Source organism: Callorhinus ursinus, unplaced genomic scaffold, assembly GCF_003265705.2.
Source record: "Callorhinus ursinus isolate GAN/ISIS: 27379988/994484 unplaced genomic scaffold, GSC_fseal_2.0 scaffold22, whole genome shotgun sequence".
NCBI classification, from domain to species: domain Eukaryota; kingdom Metazoa; phylum Chordata; class Mammalia; order Carnivora; family Otariidae; genus Callorhinus; species Callorhinus ursinus.
Genome location: NW_027397084.1, coordinates 13,849,329 through 13,875,973, shown reverse-complemented (window position 1 = coordinate 13,875,973; position 26,645 = coordinate 13,849,329). Strand labels below are relative to the sequence as shown.

Here is a 26,645-nt window from a genome sequence, read left to right as displayed (position 1 = left end):
CTCTTGATTGTCTCCCAGGCTCTTCAAAGATAGCGTTCTCCACTCTGATCCTTCCACAGTCCTGCTTTTATTCCTCTATCTTTTTTCTTGTGAATGGTGATATCATCCATCCAGTTAACCCAATTAGAATCCTGGGAACCATGCCTGACTCTGCATTTCAGTCAATGATAGTATGGATAGAAACCAAAGGCCAGAGACCAGATGCCTTCCTTTCATGACATAGAATTAAATATCCCCTGCAAAAATGGGAGTACAAGGAAGGAAAATTTTGAGTAGAAAGCATTTAAATTAGAAATAACCATGTTTCCATAGTATTGGTTAAGGTATGATAATAGAGATTAAAAATTGAGACAAGTGAATTGTAGAAAATGAATGTTAAAAGTTTTGCCCACCTGAGTGTATGGCTTAACATTATGACTTAAATTTGTTCAATTACAATATACTTCTTAATGTTTTTCAAGAGGTTTCTCATAACCTTTAGGATAAAGGCTCAAAACTATAGCATGGGATCCAAGACCATTTATAAATCTGGGTCATCCTTAGCTCTCCAGCCTTATCCCTGGCTACAAACATCTTTGCATCCTACTCTTGAATATACATGCCTTTTATGACCTCTAGGACTCTATTTGCTCTTACATTTTCCTAGAACATTCTTCAGCCAGGGTCCATTTGGTTCTCATTAATTAATTAATTAATTCATAAACATTCACTGAACAGCTAACCACGTACATAGCATTATCTAGAACTGAAGTCCCAAAAATGAAAAAGCAAAAACCCCTACTTTAAAGGAGCTCCTTATCTATTGGAGGAGGCAGGCACAAGAGATAAGGGTATTGATAATAAGGACATTGATAGAAATCTATCACAGGTGGTGTCCCTGGAATTGAGGGAAGGTCTGGGTAACCTTTTTTTAAGAAGTGAGCATATGTGAGCAGCCCATGATATTCTTCCAATTTTTAATGATCAGGAATTATTTTCCCATGTTTAGAAAAAATCTTCCTCTCTGTAGTTGATCCTGGTTCTTCAGTAATATTCTAAATGAGTATGAAGTTTTAAAGTGGAGAAATTTGGAAAGATAAAATGGTTTTAGCTCCACTCTGACCCTGCTGAATCAGGATCTTCAGTTGGAAGTCCAGGCACTTTGATTTTGAAAAACAGTTCTAGAGGTCATAGTGATGTATATACAAGGTCAAGGACTATTGTTAAATAATATCAAAGAAAAAATGAACATGAACTCTTTTAGTAATTTGCGTTCTGTTTAGAACACAGCAGCTTAGAGACCATCCCTTCAGAAATTCTTCTAGGATCATCTTCAGTCTGCGATAGGCACCAAGAGCAATCTGGGCTAAGCTCTATCAAAGTACACTAAATTGTGTATTTCTATCTTTTCCACCAGACCTAAAGGTAGAAACTATGTTATTTGCTAGGGGTAGAAACTATCTTATATCTTAGTATTACCAGGCCTTCTACAGTATCAGAGTAGAGAACACTTAACAGATAATGACTATAATGTAGAACACTTAACAGATTGTGACTGTTAATGGAATAAAGGGTACTCAGGTCCTGAAGGAGAACAAATAAATTTCATTTTGCATGTATTGAGACCAAAGTGCCATAAGTTTATTCAGTTTTAAGTACTCAACAAGCAACTAGAAATGTGGGTCTGGAAGTGAGAAATAAGTCAGAACTAAAAATCTTAGTTTGGTAATAATCTTCATGATGATATTAACTGAAGCCATAAAAAAATAGACATTATCTGGGAAAAGTGAGTCTAAAAGAGGACAAATCACAGAAGTTTGGAGGGATATATATGTATATATTGTTTATACATACATTATAAAAATCATAACTAATTACATATATATACAGACATATATATTTAGTGGGGCAGTAGAAGATGAAAAAGTAATGAAAAAGACACATCAGAAGCTTTCCTAAATATACAAAGGGAAAGAGAATCAGCGGCATATAATTGAACAGATGATAAGGTGTCATGGTGAAATATGGGTTGACATTAAATATTGCAATTACAGTGTCAAAGGCTGTTGGGATATATCAGAAAAGTCATGAATGGAGGAAATCCATTTTATAGTATAAGTAGGTTATCAGAGTTGACATGTAAAGAAACAGTTTCAGCTCTAGGTGGTGGGAACAAAATTTTAATACTAGTACTTGACAAAATGCATAATGATAACAAAGTGGAAGTTTGGATAGGAGAGAGATTGAATGATGATTTGAGGGATTGGTAGGTGACCACAAGATTTTGTATTATACTGAGACCATTGCATATTTGGAAGGAATGTATATTTGTCCAGTGGCTTACAAAGGCAGATGGTGGGAAACATTAAAAAGGGAATTGGTGGTAGAAGATCATCTTAGGCAAAGTAGGATACAGTAACGAATCATTGCAAGCGTAGGAGATGGGAGAGGTTCAATGTAACTTTTTGCATGACACAGGAAAGGCAAAGAAAATGGATGGGGATGCAGAATCATTTTAAGACAGGGGAATTAATTTCAGGTTTGTGAAGAATTCTCAATAAATTATGACATCAGCTGAAGAGGGTATTGAATTGGGATGGGAAGCTGAGGTTACTAGGTTAGCCTGGAGAAGCCACTGTAAAGATAGTAGTCAACAACCTGGTAATAGTAATAAATGCCTTGTGGTGTAGTGAGGAGGGCCCAGCTGCTACAGCATGACTCTGTGAACACATTCACTTGGCAGGACCTAAAGAAATAGATCTGTGAGATGGGAATGTTAAAAATTTAAGGAGATGAGGAATTCAGAGACTTTATGAAGGACAGTTCTGAAGCAAGTGATCATTTGGACTATGATGAGTAAGACAACAGTGAGTGAATGGATTGAGATATATGGTATAGGGATCAAAGGTAAATAAAGGAATACTAGGTTTAGTAGCTGTGAGGGTAACAGAGTAAAACACACAGGGTAACAGGCAATAGTAGTGAAAGGAGAGTACTTTTGTTATTGAGTATTTTTCCATGTTTTCGCTCCTCTAGTGGCCCGTATGGAAGTCTTATCATTAGATTCTGTGTGATTCCTAGACTTTTTGATTTCATAAGCCAATAAAATTTCTAATTTTACTGACATAAACTTGCCAGCTTTCAAAATTTTTATGTATTCTTAACAATTTAGGACAATAAAAAAGTCCCTGCCCTCTGCTAACACTCTAATGTGCTAGCATAAAGTGTACTTTAATATTATAAAAAAGCAAGAAAGGCAAAATCTCAGAATAAAAAAATACAATCAGTCTTTCTCAAGAAAGCACATCTTGCAATTATATTAATGCCTGTGCTTAAAATGATATATACCCACGCATAAGCATCTATCCATCTATCAATTTATTGATGTATCTTTGTTATTGTATCATCATTACTCTGGCTAATGTTTTGTTTATTTTGTCATAAAAACCTTGCCATGGACTGGTTCTAGACTGGTAACCAGAATTTGGGTTCTGAGAAAGTGATATTTCATACAAATTCTGAAAGGATGGGCATAATTTCATTGCAGAGGTATATTCCAGAAGAGTAATCCAAGTAGAAGGATCAGCAGGGTGAACACCCTCTGGCAAGAGAGAGAGTGGCCAGTTTGAGGAACGGAGAGCATGTGAACATGACTGAAAAAGACAGAGGCTGGTATAAGATGAAAATGTAGAACTGAGCCAGAAAAGAGAGCGAGGAGTCGGGAAGAGAGGTTGAGGGTGAAATGGTCAGAATGTGTTCTTCTCATTGACTGTTCATTTCCTGCACCACTAGCTACCTTTTCCAACCACTCTGGGAATTTGAATGGTGGGAGGTAGGGGAGTATATGGGGTCCAGGAGTGTCCTCAAAAATTCATGTCCACTCAGAACCTCAGAATGCCTCTTTAGTTGGAAACAGTGTCCTTGTAGATGTACTTCATTGTAATGAGGTCATACTGGATAAATCTAATATGACCAGTATCCTTATTAAAGAAGAGAGGCAGACACACAAGGGAGAAAGACATGTGAGGAGGGAGGGAGTTATTGGAGGGATATATCTATAAATCAAGGAACGCCAAGGATTACTGACAACCAGGAGAAGTTGGAAGAGGCAAAGAAGAATCCTCCCCCTGCAGACTTTAGAGAGAGCAATGGCCTTGATTTTAGACCTCTAGCCTTCAGAACCATGTTGTGTGCATTGTTGTAAACCACCCAGTTTGAGGTAATCTGTTATGGCAGCTTCAGGTAACTAATGTAGGGAAGTAAGAGCAGCAGGTTGCAAGTTTCCATCTCTGGGCCTACAGATGTTCAGCATGGACCCTTTTCTTTTGTAAAGCACATCTGTGCATTATTTAGACATGCTGCTACTCTCCATAACCAGACACCTCTCACTTACTATCTTGATGTAGGTGATGCTTTCACTTGTGGTTTCTTTCTTTTGTAGGCTCTAAGAAGCCCGGGGTGGTTTTAACTTCTACTGACTGTAGCCAGGTCACTCCTTAGGTAACCTTTGTGGGCGAGGCTCTAACACAGCTCAGCACACTGACTTTCCCCCCTTTGTGGCCCAGATCTGGTCTATGGAAAACCCTCAAAATATCTTTTGCTTTATATCAACTTCTGGGAATACAAGCCCATCTCAAATCAGCCACCTCCCTTTGCTCATCCTCAGAGGGGTTAGCCTGCAGTTTCTTGCTTTTACATTTTCTAGGTCATAGTAGAAGACCAGCCACTGCAACTCCCGGCTCTGAGGCATACATGTCCATATTCTCTGAGGGGGGTCCCTGAAATTCTTGTAATTAAGTTTGATGTTAGAGGCAGAAACCCTCCCCAGTTCTCTCCCTGGAAAAGGAGGAGGAATTCACAACACACCAGCAGTTCTTCCTACTTTGATCCTTGTCGATTCCTGAGGTGAAGGACTTATGGGATTTTTAACTTGTTTTTATAAACCTCCTTTGAAAATTTTTATGTTTGTTTAGCACTTCTTGTTGATGTCTGATATCTGCCATTTTAAGGTTTTGGTTAAAACTTCCACCTTAACATCTTTTTCCTTTTGATCCATGTTTAATGCTTGCTTGTTCCTTAGACAGCTACTTCTGTGAGAGCAGACACTTTTTTTCTGATAAATGTATTCTTAGTACCAACCTAAAGGTCTAACTTACGGTAAAACAATAAATAAACTATTTATGATATGAATGGATGAATGCAATTATAGAATAAACATGTTTCCCTGGTGCTAAATTTTATTTTGTTTTTTATTTTTTTAAAAAAGATTTAGTTGTTTTAGAGAGAGAGAAATAGAGAGAGTGTGTGAGTAGGGGGAGGGGCAGAGGGAGAGAATCTTTAGGCAGACTCCCTGCTGAGTGTGGAGCCTGTCCTGGGGCTCGATCCCATGACCCATGAGATCATGATCTGAGCCAAAACCAAGAGTCGGATGCTTGACTGACTGAGCCACCCAGGCGCCCCCCCGGTACTAAATTTTAAAATAAAAATGTTACGTGATGTTTTAAATAGGGACATATTTAGAGATGGGACAGTATTTTCAACATTAGCATTATGGAAGTTCTAAGCTAACATTCTAAGCTTACTTTATACTCTATCCTTAGATTAAATTTTCTCAAGGATTGCATAGATGGCATGCCCCTTAGATTATCTTTTTTCAATAGCTTGTTTCTTAGCCGCTTTTTAAAACAGAAAACAGATTTTGATACTAATTTCTTTGATGAGTAACAAACGATATCTCTAGCTCTTTCCACCACCTTTCTGTGCCACCGTAATAGCACGCTTGTGCTGGCAGATGCTCTCCAGAGCATTAACAGTGCCATAGAGAGAGGACAGCACCAGGTTCTTATTAGGCCATGGTTCCATTTCCGACTGTGTGAAGCTCATGGACAGGTTAAACAAGTGTGGAGTGATTAGCCCCAGATTTGATGCACAACTCAAAAAGATTTAGAAAAATGGCAGAATAATCTGCTCCTGTCCTGCCAATTTAGTTTTATGGTACTGACAACCTCACTGGCATCATGGACCATGAAGAAGCAAAATGAAAACACACAGGAGGGAAAATCCTGGCATTCTTTTTCTAGGGATGTAATACATACGTGTGAATAAAATGCTTCAATTAAAAAAATTGTAAATATCTCTGGAGTTGATTGACGGCAGATCCATATTCTTTAGAAACTGGATATCGAGTGATATTATTTAACATTCCAATATAAATGTTGAGATACTGATACCAATAATTTTCCTAAATTAAAGGAAATATTACTCATGTAAGAATCAATTTGAATGTAATCTGTATCAAAATACCAAGAACATTTTTCACAGAACTAGAACAAATAAAACAAAAATGTGTATGGAACCACAAAAGACCCTGAATGGCCAAAGCAACCTTGAGGGAAAAAACAAACAAACAAAAAAAACCCCAAAAAACAAAGCTGGAGGTATTGCAATTTCAGATTTCAAGATATACTACAAAGCCATAGTAATCAAAATAGTATGATTAACTGGTATGAAAATAGGCACATACATCAATGGAACAGAATAGAGAGCCCAGAAACAAACCTATGCTTATATGGCCAATTTATGACAAAGGAAGCACGAATATACAATGGGGCAATGGCGATCTCTTCAATAAATGATTTTGTGAAAACTGGATAGCTACGTGAAAAAGAGTGAAATTGGATCACTTCTTGGATCACTACCACACGCAAAAATAAACTCAAAATTAAAGATCTAAATGTGAGACCTGAAACAATAAAAATCCTAGAAGAGAGCACAAGCAGGAAGCAAGGAAAACAAAAGCAAAAATAAACTATTGGGAATGTATCAAAATAAGAAACTTTTATGCAGCAAAAGAAACCATGAACAAAACAAAAAGGCAACCTATTGAATGGGAGAAGATATTTGCAAATGATGACTCCAATAAGTGGTTAATACTTAGAGTATAGAAATTACTTATACAGCTCAACCCCAAATAAACAATCTGATTAAAAAATGGGCAGAGAACCTAAATAGGCATCTTTCCAAAGAAGATAGAGATGGCCAATAGATGCATGAAAAGATGCTCATCACTTATCATCAGAGAAATGAAAATTAAAACCACAGTGAGATACCTCCTCACACCTATCAAAATGGCTAAAATAAAAAATGCAAAAATTGCAAGTATTGGCGAGGCTGTGAAAAAAGAACACTTGTGCACTGTTGGTGGGAATGCAAACTGGTATAGCCGCTGTGGAAAACAGTATGGAGGTTCCTCAAAACATTAAAAATAGAATTACTATATGATCTGATAATTCTACTGGATATTTACCCCAAGAAAATGAAAACATTAATTTAAACATTAATTCATTAATTCCTATGTTATTGTAGCATTATTTATAATAGCCAAGATAGAGAAGCAGCCCATGTCTATTGATAGATGAATGGATAAGGAAGATGTGATGTTTGTGTGTGTGTGTGTGTACGTGTACACACACACACACACACACACACACACACACACACAGGAATATTATGTAGCCATAAAAAAGGATGAGATCATACCATTTATGACAACATGGATGGACTTAGAGTGTATTATGCTAGGTGAAATAAGTCAACTAAGAAAGACAAATATCCTATGATTTCACTCATATGTGGAATCTAAAAAAAAAAATGAAATAACAAGCAGAATCAGATCTATAAGTAGAACAAACTAACGGTGGCCAGAGAGATGGGGGATGGGCAAAATGGGTGAAGGGAAGTGAGAGGTATAGGATTTGAGTTATAGAATGAATAAGTCACAAGAATAAAAGGCACAGCATAGGGAATATAGTCAATGGTATTGTAATATGGTGACAGATGGTAGCTACGCTTGTGGTGACCATAACATAACATATAAAGAAGTTGAATCACTATGTTGTACGTCTGAAACTAATAGCATTGTATGTAACTAATGTATTAATAAATGTATGTAAACAAATGTATTAACTACTATGTAAAATTAATGCATTAACTATACTCAAAAAATTAAAAAAAAAGAAACTATCTATTGCTACATAATAACCCCCAAATTTAGAAGCTTAAGACAACAAACATTTATTATTTTACACTTTCTGTGGGTCAAGAATGTTATTCCCATGGCTCAAGATCTATCATGAGGCTGCAGCTGTTGGCAGTACCTGTTGGTGGTACCTGTGATATCGCCCGGTGGTTTGATGGGGATGGATAGAGGGGAGAGGTTTGCTTCCAAGATCGTTCATGTGGCTGTGGATAGGCCTCAGAAGATCTACGTTTAGGTTCACTCATGTGGTTGCTAGTAGGCCTCAATTTCTCGCCTCATAGGCTGTCTGAATGTCCTCACAACAGCATGGCTGGTGTTTCACAAGAGAGAGCCAGAGAGTGAGAAGGGGAGAGCAGACCAGATGGAAGCTACAATCCTTTTTTAACCTAATATTGGAAGAAAGATCCCATTCCTTCTGTATTTTACTCCTTAGAAGCAAGTCCGTAAGTTCAACCCACACTGAAGGTGGTGATTATTCAAGGGCATGAATACCAGGAAGCTATTTCTGAGGTTTGCCTATCACACTCATGAGGACCTAAATTAGAATTTTCATGAGCAATTCAAATTTCTCCATCGTAGAATGTGTGAAACTTCTTAACTTCAGTAGTTTGAAAGCCACACTTACTATTTTCAACTTGCACATAAAAGTTTTTCTATGATTATTTCAAGCAATATTTGAAAGTACAGTAGTGGTGGATACTAGGATAGTGTGTCTTGAAATCGGTTTATAAATATTACACTGAGACAAACACCTACGTTTGTTGAAGAGAAAGCTGCCATAATGTTTTGCAGAGATACTCAATGCTTCATTTTCCTATATCTTCCTCTTTATTTTTTTGTAATATATATATATATTGGTAAGCTTCCTAGATCTTCTAGTTTAATTTTTCTTTCAGCTGTGTCCAGTGGTTGTTTAAATCATTGACTTTTTTTTAATTTTGGTGATTATATTTTTTATTTCTATTAATTTATTTTTCAAATCTTCTTTTTTTTCACCCAATGTCCTGGTGTGTGTATGTGTGTGTGTGTGTGTATGTGTGTGTGTGTATATATGTATGTGTGCGTGCGTGCGTGCGTGTGTATATATGTATGTGTGCATGCGTGTGTGTGTGCGTGTGTGTATATGTGTGTGTGCGTGTGTGTGTATATGTGTGTGTGTGTGTGTGTTTTAATTATGGTTTCTAGTTCTTCTGTTGTTTCTTTAACTATTTTAAGCATGGTTTTTAAAATAGTCTTCTTCAGATGATTTCATTGCCTCCAGTTTTGGGATGTGTTATACTACTTGTTTTATTTGATGACTCCTGCTTATGTTAAAGCCTTTATTTATATGGTTTGTAGTTTTTGATTTTGAACTTCTCTTCAATAAGCATTTTACCACCTATTGGAGTGCTGTGAACCGTAGGTTGTTGAAGGGATGCTATGTACTCAAAGCATGTACTCATGTTTGTTCAATTGGTTTAGGACTAGTTTTTAATTTGTAGACTTGAGGATTCTACTACCATCCTGAAAGACTACCATGAAGTCTTTGGTTTTCATCTTTAAAAAAGAATTTGATTTTTTCCCCTTAGATCCTCAGGCTAAATTAAATATCCTTGTTATTTCCCCAGACTTCCCCAAGTGTAGTGATGCTATTGCTCCCCTCTCCCATTCAGGAGTCACTCTTTGAGTCTTTTAGCTTTTTATAGGGATCTCAGGTTCTACATATAACCTCACAAAGTCCTAAGGTCATGTTCATATCCCAAATGGATATTTAATCTTCAGTCCTGAGAAATGAGGCTTTACCTGAGCCTGATAACCCCTTGAACATCTACTGTGTCACTTTCAAATCTCTGATTTTACATTTCTTCTTTGTTGCTAGCACCTAAGATTTTCTACATCTTTTATTTAAATTACATATATATATATATATTTCTTATTATCTTGACTCTATGTTATTTACTGTTATTCTACTTTTATAGCCTGAGGGGCTGTTTATCAGTAGAATCAACCAGGTTGTGGGAACTAGACTGAAAAAAAATTGTATAATTTGCTGTTCAACTAGTTCCTTTATCTTATTTATTAAGGGGCTGTCTATTCTCCCACTTTTAATTTTCCTTATTTTGTTTTGTCTGCATACTTAGACATCATAACCTCAGATCTTGCCCTAAATGAAATCTATGTTTATATATAGCCCTTCGTTTCTTCTCACCCACCAATTACTCCCTGTATGTGTCTAGGCACCTACTGTATCATTTTTTTTTTTACTCTATAATTTAAAACTATACATAAAACACTTCTGGGGTGAGAAGGCATAAATCCTTCTAGCTGAAAGAAATGCAATTAGTGCTTTGGGGAATTAGAGTGTGTCATTGCAAAATCCTGTTCTGTAAGGTAGTGCTGTGGTTTGGTATAAAGAGAAGTAATAGAAATGTTCACAACAGAGCCCTAGGATATAAAAGTCCCTTTGTGTTTTTCATTATGAGGTCATTACCCGCCCTTCTTTACAAAATAAACAGGAAGAATTGTTTCCAGGTACTAAAGTTCAAGAGTTTGGGGACAGACTTACAAAATGAAAACTGAAATACTTAAAGAACTACAATTGAGAAACAAAAATTTAAAGATGGATATTTTCATATCAACAGAGGTAGGATTACTATTTCTAAAAGCTGCAAGTATGTCTAAATATTTTCATTGAAAAACCCTACAGTAAACGTCTGCAACTTTACAATTTAAGTAACCAAAAGGTGGCAGTGTTCCATTTGGTTTTCTTTGGAACCTCATTTGCTAGAGGTATAATTTAGACATGTATTCTGCCTCTAATTTGCTTTTAAAACAATATTAAGTAATATTGCTATTATCACATGTTCCCAAACATAATTATGGTTGAGAAGACAAATATTTTTGACAATAGGAGCTTGAAAGGATTAATTGTATAGAACACTTTAATTTGAACAGCCCCAAAAGAGACATTTTCAAAATTAGTATATGGGTGTTTCACATCTAAGATATTTTATCTATTGTTAGATTATCTCTTTAGTGTTCTACTCTATCTTGACTACTGATTGGTATGTTTCATAACACTATGCAAGCATTGAATTATTTTCAGGTCTCACTAGTAAATGAGGAAACAATGTGGATTTTGTGTTCATAGCAGATAATATATTTTCATCAGTACGACTAAAAGTTTTCTTCAGGGAGCAAATAAATATTTGTGGCCATTGATGAGTAGGTTGGAAATCGATACAAATATATCCTTAAACTGGTAGTATTACAATGAAAGCTAAAATCAATGACTAAAAAAGATTTCAATCCCCAATTTTAAATCTGTTCCAAAATCTTAAATGAAAGCTTACTTGAGGCAAAAATTCTCTTTTACAAGTATATCCTGGCAAGAACTGACCTAACAGTCAATTATTATAAACAAAGTCCAGGTTTCTTAATTAAAATACAAAATATTGGCTCGCCTGCTTAGCCTGAAAGAAGTTATGTCTTGAGGAGACTGCAATTATGATGGCGCCTTCTAGTGCCACTGATGCTCAGGGCCTGTCAGTGTTTGTATAAAACCCCATTTTTTTTTTTTTTGGTTTTTTTTTTTAGCTTTGCAACAGTGCTGGGGATTGTTACTTCATTAGCTAAAAACTGGCATCAGAATTCTAGAACAGAAGTTGAGGGATTTTGTTTTGAGTTTGGTCTGAACACCAAAAGAGTTTCATTTTTATTCTCATAAATGTGGGAAAAAGTAAAGTCTTCCATTTATTATGGTTACATTTTTGGACTTGGAGATTTTATCTCCATCGGCCTACTGTATATAAAAGTCAGAATTGACCATATTTGGCGAATAAAACTAAATACAAATTAGTGAACCATTCATGGCACTTTTAATTTTAAAACAACTTTTACGGAAAGCCTTTTTGTGTTTGAATGATCCTCTTTTTAGCTGGTGAACCAAAATTTGTTTTTATGACTGATTTTATCAAAATGAATAAAAATTGATTTTTCAGTTATCTGTGTTAGTGGCAGGGACTTTTTAAAGGGGTTTATTCCTTCCTTCAAACCTCCTTTACCACGTAACCTGGGAAAAAAGTCTAGGATAGAACAGTTTGACGAGTTTTTTTTTTCTTTTTAAGATTTTTAATTTTTTTTTATTAGAGAGAGAGCACAAGCAGGGGGAGTGGCAGGCAGAGGGAGAGGAAGAAGCAGGCTCCCTGCTCAGCAGGGAGCCCGATGTGGGGCTTGACCCTGGGATCACTACTTGAGCCGAAGGCAGACGCTTAACCATCTGAGCCACCCAGGCGCTCCAGGTTTGACGAGTTTTAATTTCATCTTTTGTAGTCCCTTACCGTCCAATGGAAAGAATGAAAATGACAATAAAACTGTCTCCAGCTGGGGCAGTGAGAAGAAGAGAAAGTCACGAACTGATCGTTAGATCTTAGGCTTATATTACGGTTGTTTATTTCCACATGGTATTCTCAAGGCATCTGTAATAATGTGAAAAAGTAAAACTTATCTTATGTCTTATGGTTCATCTGGTGCCCTTGGCTAGTGTTGTTACAGGTCACATCGGCATAAGAAAACGTCCTCTGGGAGATCAGCATTTTGACCTTTTGTGATTTAAATTGCAGGATGCGTTTTGTTGAGTTGTGTTATCAAAATAATAACAGTTTGTATGGACCAATCACAATCATGGCTACATTTCTTAGATTTTAATACTTTACTGGTAAAGTAATAAGCTATGTGAATACTTACAAATGTTTCTTTAAAAGTGGGTGTTGTTTAGCTACCGGTAAATGCTTAGTAAATATGTTTTAAATGAATGAGCATTCCCTCTCTTGGGCATCTATCTGTCAAACACTGCACTCAGCAGGGGGACATAAGGACACATAAAAAGAAAAGTCCTGTCCGCTAGGAATTGGTCGCTAAATGGTGAAATCTAGTGGTACCTGACATTTGTTATGGGCCAGGCCCAATGTTAAGTCTTTACATTTATTAACTCATTTAACCTCATAAAATCCTGTGTGGAAGGAACTGTTACTGTCCCCATTTTAAAGATTGGAAAACCAAGGTAGAGCATCGTTACATAGCTACCGAATAGTGAAGCCAGCATTTACATTCAGTCTGGTTCCTGAGCATAGGCTCTTAGTCACTGTTTTCTCTTGCCTCTCCAATGATAACATATCGATTCTTTCCCCCAAACGTGCTAGTTGAAGATCAGTCCTAGGATGTGTTTTACAAAATAGCAATCATCTCCTTAAATAAGTGACTCCATGGTAAAATTTGTTTGGAAAATACTGTATGCTACCACCACTGTCATTAAAATATCTTTATTTATTCTAAATGTGTAGTAGCAAGCTTAATCCTTTGGACAGTCTCTCTGTAAAGGTATAAAAATTGTTCAGTATTCCTCTCAAGGACAGTGTTCTGAATAATAAATCTGCCAAATGCTATCATAACAATCGCTTTGCACTTATGGAAGAATATTCATATACTGTGTCATTTAAGAATCATAAGAATATTCTAGAATACATATTATTATTATCCCAGTGTTTTTTTTGTTGTTGTTTGTTTTTTTTTTAGGGGGCATCGGCAGAGGGAGAGGGTAAGAGAGAATCTTTTTTTTAATTTTTTTATTGTTATTTTAATCACCATACATTACATGATTAGTTTTTGATGTAGTGTTCCATGATTCATTGTTTGTGCATAACACCCAGTGCTCCACGCAGATCGTGCCCTCTTTAATACCCATCACCAGGCTAACCCATCTCCCCAACCCCCTCCCCGGTAAGAGAGAATCTTAAGCAGCCTCCATGTCTAGCACCAAGCCTAACGTGGGGCTCGATCTCATGACACTGAGATCGTGACCTGAGCTGAAAACAAAAGTCAGATGCCTAACCGCCTGAGGTCCCCAGCTGCCCTAGTATCCCACTTTTAAAAAAAGATTTTATTTATTTATTTGAGAGAGCGAGAGATAGCGAGAGAACACAAGCAGAGGAATCAACAGAGGGAGAGGGAGAAGCAGGTTCTCCGCTGAGCAGGGAACCCAACACAGGGCTCGATCCCAGGACCCCAGGATCATGACCTGAGTCAAAGGCAGCCGCTTAATGACTGAGCCACCCAGGTGCCTTATCCCACTTTTTTAAGATGAAGAAACTGAGGAGAGGTGTCCTTTCTCATGTGTAACAAAGTAGGCAGAACCAGAATTACTGCTTGAAACCACTCTGATGCAAAATCTAATGCTTTACATTGTGAAGAGTAAATGTCTCCATTGTGGAACACATTTTTATAGGCATGATTATATGCTTTGGACCATCCTTTTTCCTAGGCTTTGGTCATATGTTGCTTACTTGAGTCAAAGCTGAGCAAGCTAACTCTTCCTCTCTTTTCACTCAAACAAGTGCAGATGTGGACTACCTGCTTAATGCTAATGGAAAACCTCAGTGTAGATGTGCATTTAAAATGTTCTTCCTTAAAAAAAAAAATAAATGAAAATAAAACGCTCTCCCTTGTACAGTGGAGGAACAGTTAGTTAATCAAACTTATTTTTCTGCCACTGCAGTAGGATACCATAGATTTGAGATGGCCTGACAAAATAAGGAAGAAATACCAGTAGGGAGAGACATGCTTATATTCTTCAAGATGTTAGTAGATTATGCATAAAGATAACAGCATAAAATCCCTGGCTTTGTCTAACTTTGTCTATCTGGAGACATAACAACCATCTTTTGGGGTATAATCTTTTCATGATAATTTTTAAGGGACTAAACAAGAATACAGACACTGAGTCTTAGTTTATCAATGTGGACCAACCAATGGATAAGCTTACAGGAATCTAAATTCTACTATGCCATGTGCTTATGATAATAAGTTTTGAAACACACTGATTTTTATGAAGCAGTTTCTCATATAGTCTCTCATTTTAATGGGTCCAACAACCCCATGTGAGGTATTTTTTGCCCCATTTCACAGAGGAAGAAACTTAGATTCAGAAAAGTAACTCCTTCCTGTTACTCTCTAGATGTATGATTCCAAAGTGACTTTTCCAAGGTTATTCAGACAGTAAGTGGCAAAACCAAGATATAAATCTAGTCTCCTGGTTGACGTTCTTTGAGTACATGTTATGTGATAAGGTGTAGTGAATACCTACTAGAAGATTCAAGCATCTAAATGACACAGGGGTACTTGCAAAGAAAATAGTATACATATTATAGGGCAATGAGTTATAAGCTGATGCCCTGTGATTTTACTGATTTTATCCTTCTAAGTGATTCTGATTCAGTATATATAGATGATTCAATAATTACGTTTGGTAGAGGAAGCATACCAGCATATTTTTGGGCTTATAGTTGTAGAATCAAGCACCCATTAACATCTGCAGATTTAGAACAGAAAAAGCTCAGAATACCCAGCTGCTTCCAAGTTCCATGGAAGTAAGTTTTACCACGTAGAGAGCACTTGAAAACTTGACCAGTTGTGAATGTTGACATTTGTACCATTCTGTGTACGGGACATTATCAGATTGGTCTTTGTCCAATGAGTCTTTCTCAGTGATTTAAGAAGCATGTTTGAAAATATATGTAAATGAGTAGCTTACCTACATATGAGGAATTCCTGGATTACATTAGAAATTGTAGATGATTTGGTTTAACTTTATTTACTTAAAAATGGTTGGAAGATAACATACAATTGATAAGCATCATTTCTAGAGAAACTTCTGGAAGTCTTAAAAGACATTTTAGAAGACAGTATCGAGTGGTACTGCATATTGGATTAGAGCCTCCTATTTAGAGAACTGTGTCTCATTTTCAGAATATAAAAATGTTGAGAGTAAAATGGTCATACTTTGGACTCAAGGTAATTATCCAGTATGCTAGGTGTGGACTAGCATCTGGATATAATTTCAGTTACAGGTTAGGTTATTTTTTTGTGCTTTCAAAATAAGGTTGCACATCTCATTAAAATTCAGAGTTATTGTTATTTTTTGGCCATGAGTATTAAAAAGTTGTGAATGTTTCAAAAGGATTTATATCTGCATCTGAAAACACCAATCTAGTGTTGAGTTGATAAGCTACAATATTTGCATCCATTTCCACAGAAGCAGTTTAAGCATAAAATGCATTTATCAGATGGAAAAAGTATTATTATACTGCAATTTGATGCTATCATTGCCTTGTTAATAAACATGCAGTGATGGAAAATGCAACTGTTCCAGGAGGAGGAAGAAAGAACTGGAGATTACTAAGGGGGTGGTAGGCTTACCCTGAAGGAAGAGAGAGGCGATGAGAGGTGGGAGATAAAGAAAACAGTTACACACTTGAAGAGAGTTCTAGATAAGAGAATTAGGAGGATAGGCTTTTAAAAATGGAGACACAGATAAAAAAGAGTTTATTGTAAAATGGAGAAACAAAGATATCAAGAGAATGCAAGGTTTAAGAAGTGAAAATCAATAGCATTTAAATATAGAGAGTAACTGGGGAACAAAATGGAAAGGCGATCCAGTGCAAGAGGGAACTTCAGAGATACACGCGCCCATCTGAGGCATGTGCACCCAAGCACGCATGCGCATGCGCACAAACACACGGACGCCTCAAAACCAAGGAGGTAGGAAAATTTCAGAACTGAACATATTCAGTGTAGGCAGGAAAGCCACCTGTTAGGTGAGCTCAGGTGACTATTTTAGTTGAATTTAAAGAGTTATGTTGTTGTTCACATTATATTATAGCCCAAGAAAGAGCTGTACGCATAGAAGAGCAAAGAGGACTATGTGATCCCAGATGCCACTTGGAAGAATATATTCTTATTCGTGCCGTAATACAATAGCATTTTCTGTATTAGAAATTGAATTTTAAGCACATTGTTCAAACACAAATATCTAAGGAAATTGTTCTAGAAACAACTGATCACTAAATTGGCCAGAGCAGGGATGGTGTTTTATTATTGCTGTGGTAAGTGCTGAATAAGCTGTATTTCGGTGTATAATGGATGCACATGGTTTCGTGGATGCAAGCATTGTGTATTTGTTTAAGGAGTTTATTACCATGAAAGCCTAGCAGCAACGAAGGAGAAATCAAAGGTCTTGTTCTAATTTGGGAACACTATTATGACACTGAAACATACTCTTGTTATGTGTGTAATGGTTTAGATGTTTCTAAGACCATTTGTTAGCGGTTCTTAACTCTGGTTATATATTAATCAGTACTAAAAAATACTGGCGTCTGGGACTGTCCTCAAGAGTTATGATTTAATTAGTCTTTGGTGTGGCGCAGCCATTAGTATTTCTTAAAAATTCTACCTGCTCCCATTTGTGATTGTAATGTACAACTTGATTTGAGAACTTTTCATTAGAGGCATTTTATATGTTTATAACTTGAATATTGATAATGATTGTCTATCACCCTCATTATTATATTTCCTCAGCATGTTATGTCTTAGGAAAAAGAGTTCTTATCCTCTCATGTTATGGAATATTAATGGGTTTTGGGTGACTGACGCACACATTTTTTTTTTTCTGTTGCTAATGGACAATTTTTGTGATATAGTTGGGGTTAATTTATTAGGCTCTAAATTTATCCTAAACCTTTTGATAAGGATCCTATGAAATATTCTCTGTTTCCTGGGTTGGGGGGGGAGATGTTATGGAAAAATAGAGACATTTATTTAAAAGCATTGCAGATAATAGTAAATATGCTATCGAGGTAATTTTCTTTTAGGTAATTTTTAAATTTCCTTCAGATTGTCTTATTTGGACATACCATGACTAGTGCCATTTATATATTTTATTTTCCACTGAGGGTTGATTTGCTTTTCATGGGAATTATTGGGGTAAATTAGCAGTTTATGCTCTTCCTTGAACTTTAATAACAGTCGTACAGATTTTGCATCGGTCAGTATGTTGGTAAAGTTTTTCATCTGCAAAAGTTTAAACTGTGGAAAGTATGAATTTAGAAGCTTTTACTTTGGTACTCTCCAGTTTGTCTTATCCAGTACCTTTTCCCATGTCCAGGCATTTTCAGATCTCACCTCATCCCAGTGTCTCCTGCGGATCTCAACTCTGTATATATCCACTTGAGCCTTAGCAGGGGTGGTGTTAATTGTTAATGGTCACTTTCAGGGCCTCTTGCGTTGTAATATAGGCCATAAAAACAGCACCAAAAAACCCCAAAACAAAACAAATAAGCCATTACAATTCAAAAGAATGAGGTATTAATTGACAGGGACAAAAGCTGCTCTTTTGGGTCTAGGACCACATCAATTCACTAGGCATCACCTAACCAGCTCTCCCTGTAATGATAGACCAAGGTATTTTGCAATTACTAACGTAATTCACTGCATGATGCTTTTCCTTCTAAGTCATTATGATTGTCTAGTATTGACATAGAAGTTTGTACTTTAATTTATAACTGGAATAAGGCATGTAATAAGCAAATTTCTTCATGGTAGTAATAACCTTTAGTATATTAGGCGAGCCCACCTACTGAGAGATGCAGTGATTGGTCAGCTAATGTGCCTAATGAATCCTTATTCCTGTTTCCAGAGAGCACTGTCTTTAAAAAAAAGCCAAAACTCTGGAATATTGTTCATCTTTGTTAAAAAATATGTTGTGTAACCAGTATTAATTGCGTGGCTAATATGTACTCTTTGACATTGGTGAACAAAATAAACTAAGCCCCTACTTTTATGTAGCTTTCATTCTGGGTAATCTCTCTCAAAAAAGTAGAAATAGCTTGGTTAATAACCATATTTAAGTAATTTTATGCTATTAAATCAATTGAAATGATAATATATGATTATAAACTCTGTGGGGACAAGAACCTTTTTTGAAATTTTTGATAACATCTGAAGATACAGCACATAGTAGTCAGATAGTAGGCATTTAATAAATATTCATCAGATGAATAAATAATTCCAAATGGTAGGTTATTGTGAATGAGCTTTTAAAATTATAAATTGCTCTACCAAGGAAGACATTCTTTTGTGGTTAACTACATAACTGCTTAACGGTCACCTGCCTAACTATTTAAAATATTCTGTCATTTGGTTGATGGATAAAACATCTAACCTAATACTCTGACCAATTGTTCTCAAGTCAGTCAGTTGGAGTCTGTTTGTCACATACAGTCCTTAGGCGTTTCATCAGTAGTGTTTGATTCATAATGGTTAAATGTTGGTTTGTTCTCCCTTAAGTAACTATTAGAAAACCTACTCTCATGAAATGATACAAAACAACCTTAGGAATGTGTAATAATACAAAGCATACTGAAAAATCCTCTTTTCACTTCAAAATATTCACTAATGTCACCATTCATTAAAAATAATACCAAACATTAAAAGTTTTTGGTGACTGTATTTTATTTTTAATTTCCAAGTTTTCCTTAAAAGATATTCCTTAGACAAAAAAGTGTAGGTTGCCCATGATTGTAACCGCTTTCAGGTTACTGCAGCAAACCTAAGGCAGCTGGGGGTGGTGTAACACCACTCAGCCTTCCTTTGCACCACTGCTATGCATGCCATATTCTCTCTTTTATCTGTGCTATGTTTTTGGCTCAAAAGGAGTGAGCTGAAGGCAGTTTAATATCACAGAAGCTGCTCTGTTCTGCACATGTGTGTGTGTGTATTCCCCAAGAAGATTCTAGAAGGGGATGTTTTCTCCCATTGCTTCCAGCCTTTCCAATCTCCTCAGTGATCTCCTCCCCACCCTTTCCCCTCACTCCCTCCAACAGGATCCAAGATAGCTTCTGCTTAAGAATTTTATGATCGCATTAACAGTATTTTGGACTATTTTCCAAACTTGAGAGATAATTTAGGAATGCAGATACCATGTATATTAGATATCTGTCTTTCACTGCAGTCATGTCTTTCACGGAGGAACTTTTGTTTCAAGGAGAAACCAACAAAGAAACCATAAGTGAAATACAAAGACCCTTCCAGACAAAACAGATTTACAAATGCTTCAATTTTCTTTTGAGCAAGTTTCTTTTGAAAGGCTGTCTATTGCATGTAGTTGGTTTACATATTCGTGGACTAAATGTGTCAAATTTTAATGAAGGAAAGATAAAATGAACCGAAAGAATGACAGTTGAAGAAGTACCTCTTACCTGGATTTAATTGTCTCTGTACCGCCTCCCTCCCCAGAAGGTCACTTCCATTATATAGCCCAGGCAAATATTACATTGTGAAAGGGAGGTTTTTATGCAGGCTTCTCTTCTTGAAATGTAATTATCTTTAGGAACAATTCTTGAGATGCTCTGGGTGTTTCTCCGGTCCCAACTTCTCTCTCAGCGTATATTTATTCAGTATGTTCAATGACTTATACAACTTTTAAATACATGCTCTGAAATTTGGAATGTTTATACTTTGCAGTTGCAGATACTTTATCTTTCAAATTGCTCTCATGTATATAAATACAAATCTACCTGGGAATCCAAATTATGTAGTAAAATACAATTAATTGAAAATGAATCTGACTTTTCATTTGGTGGTTAGCATTTCCCCTTTATTCCTGGCAAGTTTTTTTCTTCTTTATTTTCTTGCTCTCATTGCACATGTTGATCCTTTTGAAAAATGAATGTTTGCCAAATCTAGTCTGAGTTGGAAGGGAAGGTGGGGGAGGGTGGATACTAAAAAATCTGACTAGAAATATTGGCAACTTATTCCCAACATAGAGGTAAGCTATATGCCTGGTTAAGCAGTTAAATTACAATGACACTGATTGATATTATAAATCATGCTTTGGGAAAATGAGTTTTTGAGACTCGTGACACCTAGACTTATTTTTCACTTGTATCTTAGGAAAAAAAAAGTCAGCACGTGTGGAAGATAATAAGCATCGTTTCTTCCTCTAGTGTGGCCAATTTTTACTTGTAACTTTATGCTGTACTCTAGAGACATGAAGCATATTCAGAACCTTGATAATTTATTTAAAAAATGTAGAGAAAAACTGTAGTAGGCTTTAGTTGGGATTGGTTTTGTAAACGCAGAGAAAAAGATTTTTGTTTTTGTCTCAAAGTGCTTGATCTGAATCCACAGCAATGACCAAAAGGTTCTAAGTTTGGTTTGGATATGAAATAAACAACTTCAAGAATTTTAGTGGTTTAAACCATTTCTTATTGAAATGGTATTCCTTCACTTACTAACAACCTGCACTATTGCTATTCATGCGATATCTCTTTTATAGAGGTGTCCCGTGTATGTCAGTCAGTACTTGGGTCTGCCACTGTGTAGCCTACATGGCTGCTAATAAAGAATCTTCAGGAGGGCAAATCTTAAACAGCATTATCAAGTTTTAGGGCAGTGAGTTTGTATAAGAAAAATAAGGCACACAATAAAATTTGGCCAGCCCTTTCAGTATCTTGCCTTCACCAATAAACTGAAGACTTGTGAAAAATATGGCTTTGCTTTAGACACTCAGAGGAAATGTTTAAAAAGAAATTAAACAAGAAACCAGGCGCCTCTAGGTAGAGTAAAAGAAAAACATTAAAATTTCATAATAGTTCTAGAATTTGCTCGATAAATCTACACTGGTATCAGAATAATATCCCAGACAATGAAAGTACTGTGAGCCCTAAGGTTAAGTGAGAGCTTGTAAGGAAAATTATAGCTGCACAAAAACATTGTAGACTTCCAAATTTTAAAGGCATTAAACATTAAGGATAAACACGTACTTTGCTCATTTCCTTGGATTAAGTATGGTATTTTAGAAAGGTGTGCACTTTCCCCATTATTCCCATGAAATTTTGAAAATGCAAATTTCGATCTGCATGTAGTCATAGAGAATATTTGACTTGTGTTTATTTGCATGGGTTAAAACAAACCAAAGTACTGAGTATAACTTATGGGAAAAATCTAATTTGTAAGTCTTTGTAAGTCTGTTTACATTTCAACTGAAATGACTTAAAAGTTAAGAATCAGACACTGTATCTTAGGGTATTTGTTTTTCAACCGTAACTGACTTAATGAGAGAAATAGAAATATATTTTTTCTGTTTAAAATTTTTGTCTATAAAGATCATTAAAGCTGGGCTGTCTCATCACCATTATTAAATTACTATAACTACTGCTTTGTGAGCTAGAATATATTTACTAGTGATTACTTCTCTACTGTATTTTATTCTAAAAAGATCTGGCTGTCATTAAGAAACAACAAATTAACCTCAATTTACAACTCTTCCTTCTATTTTTTAAAAAGTAAATTTTAATAACTCATAAAAGCTAGAAATAACCTCAAATATAGAACTGAGGTATATGTTAATTTAGCCACAACCTGAGATTTACTACAGAAGTGTATTAAATGTGTACTATGCAAAGAAAGATCTAAAAGAGTACTATGTAAAACTGGTGGCAAAATTTTCAGTGTGCTGCTTGCAAACTGGCTCCCCCCCCCCTCCAGGACTTCTATGCCCCATGTATCACTGTGCTCTGTTAGATGCGTGGCTATAAAATTGTGAAAATGAAGGCTTTTCTGGTAGCAAAAGGGTTAAGTTCTTTTTGCTTTACCAGTTTCAAATTACAATGAGAAGCCTCTTCTTTCCCAGCAGGGTTGTGCTTACATTACTCTTTAGATCTCCCTTGAAGAGGGCTGGTATATTTGTGCCTGCTGGAGGTGGAATTAACAGTTAGAAGGAGAAAGGGAGTGAATGGACTTACAGGAAGGTTTTCAAGTAAATTCAGGGAAACACATTTACTTGAATAGTACAACCTTGAGTCTTATTTTACACTAAGACGACACAAAAGACGTTAAAGTTATCACCAAGCTGCCGGACAAATATATATTCCAACACCAAGGTGCAGATCAGCATAGATCTGTGATTCAGAAATCAGGATTTGTCTTGGAAAGAGCTCAAGGGTTGAGAAGATCTCAAGAGCCAGTGAAGATAACTTTGGGAACTACAGTTTATCAGAAGATCAACTTTCGTTGATTCAAATACCAAAGGCCTGATTAGCATCAATTTATATAGGAATGCATAGGTCATCTGATCAAATACTATTAGCCTTTTTCTGCTACATCAATGCAGGAGAAACTCTTACCAACTGTGGATAATTGGAAATCCAAGTTTCAGCTTTCTTAGAATAACTACTCTTGACATATTCCCAAATATTTAAAATAGGACAGGAAAAATCAGTGAGGATGTTATGTTCAGAAATGTCACTGTCATGAAGAATAGGTAAATTTGTTTTTTCAGCTACCGGGAAAGCATACCTCCTAGGAACTTAGATTTTTTTTTTTTTTTTTTAAGAGGACAAGAAGGACTAAAAATACCAACTTCTGCTTTTGGACAAAAATGCATCTGACTGTATTTCTACTTAGGAGTATTGTGGGTTTCCTCTGGAGCTGCTGGGTTCTAGTGGGTTATGCAAAAGGAGGTTTGGGAGACAATCATGTTCACTCCAGTTTTATTTATAGAAGACTACGGAACCACGAAAGACGGGAAATACAGAGGGAAATTCTCTCTATCTTGGGTTTGCCTCATAGACCCAGACCATTTTCACCTGGAAAACAAGCTTCCTCTGCACCTCTCTTTATGCTGGACCTATACAATGCTATGGCCAATGAAGAAAATCCCGAAGAGTCGGAATACTCAGTGAGGGCATCCCTGGCAGGAGAGACCAGAGGAGCGAGAAAAGGATATCCAGCCTCTCCCAATGGGTACACTCGTCGCGTACAGTTATCTCGAACGACTCCTCTGACCACCCAGAGCCCACCTCTAGCCAGCCTACAGGATACCAACTTTCTGAATGATGCTGACATGGTCATGAGCTTTGTCAATTTAGGTATGTTGTTCTTTTATTTGTTAAACTATGTTATCACTAAGTGGAAGTTTTTCTAATAGTAAAGTAGCTGCCTGGTAGGTGGTAGTGTTTATATAAAATCATTTTCTATAACTCTCTTCCGTAGCTTCTGTTTCCTTTCTTTCATTGATACAATGTAAAATTTTGCTTTAGGCAATAAAGTCATACACACAGGTACATATATTTAATTTTTTAAATATAAAAAGCTAAAATTAAACACTTACAGTTGGGTAGTTTTGGGTCCTTTTAGATCTTGTTAAAATTTCAGTCTTGCTTTAATGTATGAATAAACAGGCAATAGTCTACAAAAAAAGGAAAATTTATGAGGATAGTTGTGCTATGGGCAAAAAAATAATACAAATAAAAAAGAAACAAGCATTTGCAGATTGAAAACTAAAGTGACTTTCTGAAACATTTTTTTGTTAGCAACTTAACAAACATGTAAGTATACGTTTATACGCTACCTAAAAACTCTCATTTGGGTGAGTCAGCTACTGTGAAAATATCAACGTGCGATTAACTGAGATAAAATAATGCTGTAAAAGATTACTATCAAAGATTTTCAGGGAGAGATTCTGAAACTGTGAAAAGTATTTTGGAAAAGAAGCTTCAAACTAACATTTCTTAACTTAATGATGAAAAGATATCATACCCATTTGATTATTTCCAGAAGCAAGAGAAATATAAAACATGCTATAATGGTCTTTACTTATGCAAAAGTTTTCCTTTTCCTTTTAGATAAGAAATGAATTGAAAAATTCTTTGATGAGCAGCATTATTAGAGAATAATTTTTTTTTAAATTATGTTTTACTCAATGCTGGTCCTTTCATGGTAGTTTTAAAATATTGACAATATCAAATGGTAAATTAATACCCAATATTTCATCTCTCAAAAATATTAAGGAGTTACCAATTTAAAGAGACTTCAAAGGGCTGTAGTTTTAAAAAATGTTTTAGTAGAGGCTAAAGATGAAAATTCACATCTTCAGACATTCAAAAAGTAACAGTATATAGTTAGCTTTGAAGACAAAATTTTATGAACAAATTTAATCAACTTGAAAGAATTAGAAACATTTTAATGTAAGAACTTTCAAAACTTTTGAAAACTGTAATCTGCTTTGACTTAAAATTGACGTTTTATTATACTTAATTAAAAACTTCCTTGTATAATGTCTCAAAGAAAATAGTCTTTGAGAAGTCAGATAGCAACAAATTCAAGTACATGAATGCTTTTATAAAACATGTTGCTTACTATGCTCTGCTCATTTGCTCTTAGCAATCATAGCATGAAGGATAAGGTGCTTAATAAATCATACTTCATGTTGCTAGAGACAAAGCTCTCATTATTAAGTTTTTTAGTAAGTCATCATTGGTTGCCCTAATCAGGTGTACTGGAGGCGTTTTCTTCTACATATAATTAACAGGTTTCATTTGGAACTTTCAAGCCATTAAAATATGGCTTAGTTTTAAATTAGTTTGATTGCTTTTTCCTAGTATAAGTGGTATGCTCTGTGGCTCATGGCATATTTTACTTTGTTGCAATTTCTAAAGTATTATTCAATAATTTAAAGGAGTTTTAATATTCTAATAGAAGAATTTCAATCTAGCATAATTTACATATGCATAAAATAAATCACTGAAAAAATTAACTCAGGTCACCTAAAATCTAACAGGGCAGACTGTGTTATGTACTTTAAAAAACAATAACTCAGTCATGAATCTGTTCTAAAATATATATTTTATTGAAATCAAGTATTTTTATCATTCACAAAAGAAATGTATTTGTTTTAGAAAGGAATTAAGTATGACTTTTGAATCTGTGTGCCATTACTTTTTATACACTTACACAAAATAAGAAAGCCAAAAACAATAATAAACAGTTTTATTCAGTGACTTCTAGGGCTGTTTTTATCATTAAAGAATACTTACATTTTTAAATCAATGAAATTTTGGTTGTATTGTTTGGATTATACCAACAAAGCAGTTTACTAACTATACCATGAAACACAATTATTCATTTTATTCTAGAGAAACAATATCAGATATAAGCTCTAGAAGATATTTATTTTTATCATGCTTGAACTGCTGAATAGTGATTTATCCTCAATAATGAATCATATTATTTTTTCTTTATTTAATAATTCCAAACTAAATGTCTCATGTGAAATTACTGACAAATTGATCCTGCTACTGAGTTTTTCCAAGTAGTCTCTGAGGAAAATTGAACCACAATTTTATTTTATCCTTAGACCATGCCTTCTAATATATCCAAAGCTTACAACCAATCACTACTTAGTAAAAGGCTTTAACTTCTGTATTTCTTCCATAATAAAATAGGTCAAAGCAGACTTAGAAAAGGTAAAAGTATAATACCATGATTAACTGCACTAAGAATTTCAGTGGTTCTTAACGTATCATTCATTAACAAATAGTATTTTTTTTAATGTTCTTATAAGACTCAGGAGGATTTTATTTATTTATTTATTTTAGTGTCTTAAAAGATATGTATACAGTGGGGACTAAGGGCAAATGATCAAATTAGCAACAGGCAAGGGATTTGTATTGAGGAAGTCACCTGGATATTTAAATATGTGAAAAGAATCTGTTGACAGTTTCCATAATAAGCTTAATTACATTAAAAGGATATGGTAGCATCCTTTATATTAATGCAAATATGTGTCATTTTCAAGTCAAATGATGGATTTTCTTTAATTATCTTATCATTCAGAAAGACATTTTTTCTAACATTAGTTTTGCTCATCAAGAATTAAATTAAACTCCGAATCATTTAACAAAATACCTATTTTTAAAAATTTCAGATGAGATTAATTTTTTGTTCATAAATGAAAAATAGATGAGTATTTCCTAAA

At 35.3% G+C, this 26,645-nt stretch overlaps 1 protein-coding gene across 2 annotated transcripts in view; it reads left to right on the top strand.

Moving 5' to 3' along the window:
• The first annotated feature begins 23,251 nt into the window (after positions 1–23,251).
• BMP5 (bone morphogenetic protein 5) overlaps positions 23,252–26,645 on the top strand; it is a 110,398-nt gene continuing 107,004 nt past the window's right edge. For both annotated transcript variants that reach the window (XM_025890639.2, XM_025890638.2), the window contains exon 1: positions 23,252–23,757. In XM_025890639.2, the coding sequence (XP_025746424.1) occupies positions 23,268–23,757 (490 nt within the window). In that variant the 5' untranslated portion in view covers positions 23,252–23,267. The remainder of the gene's footprint in view (positions 23,758–26,645) is intronic.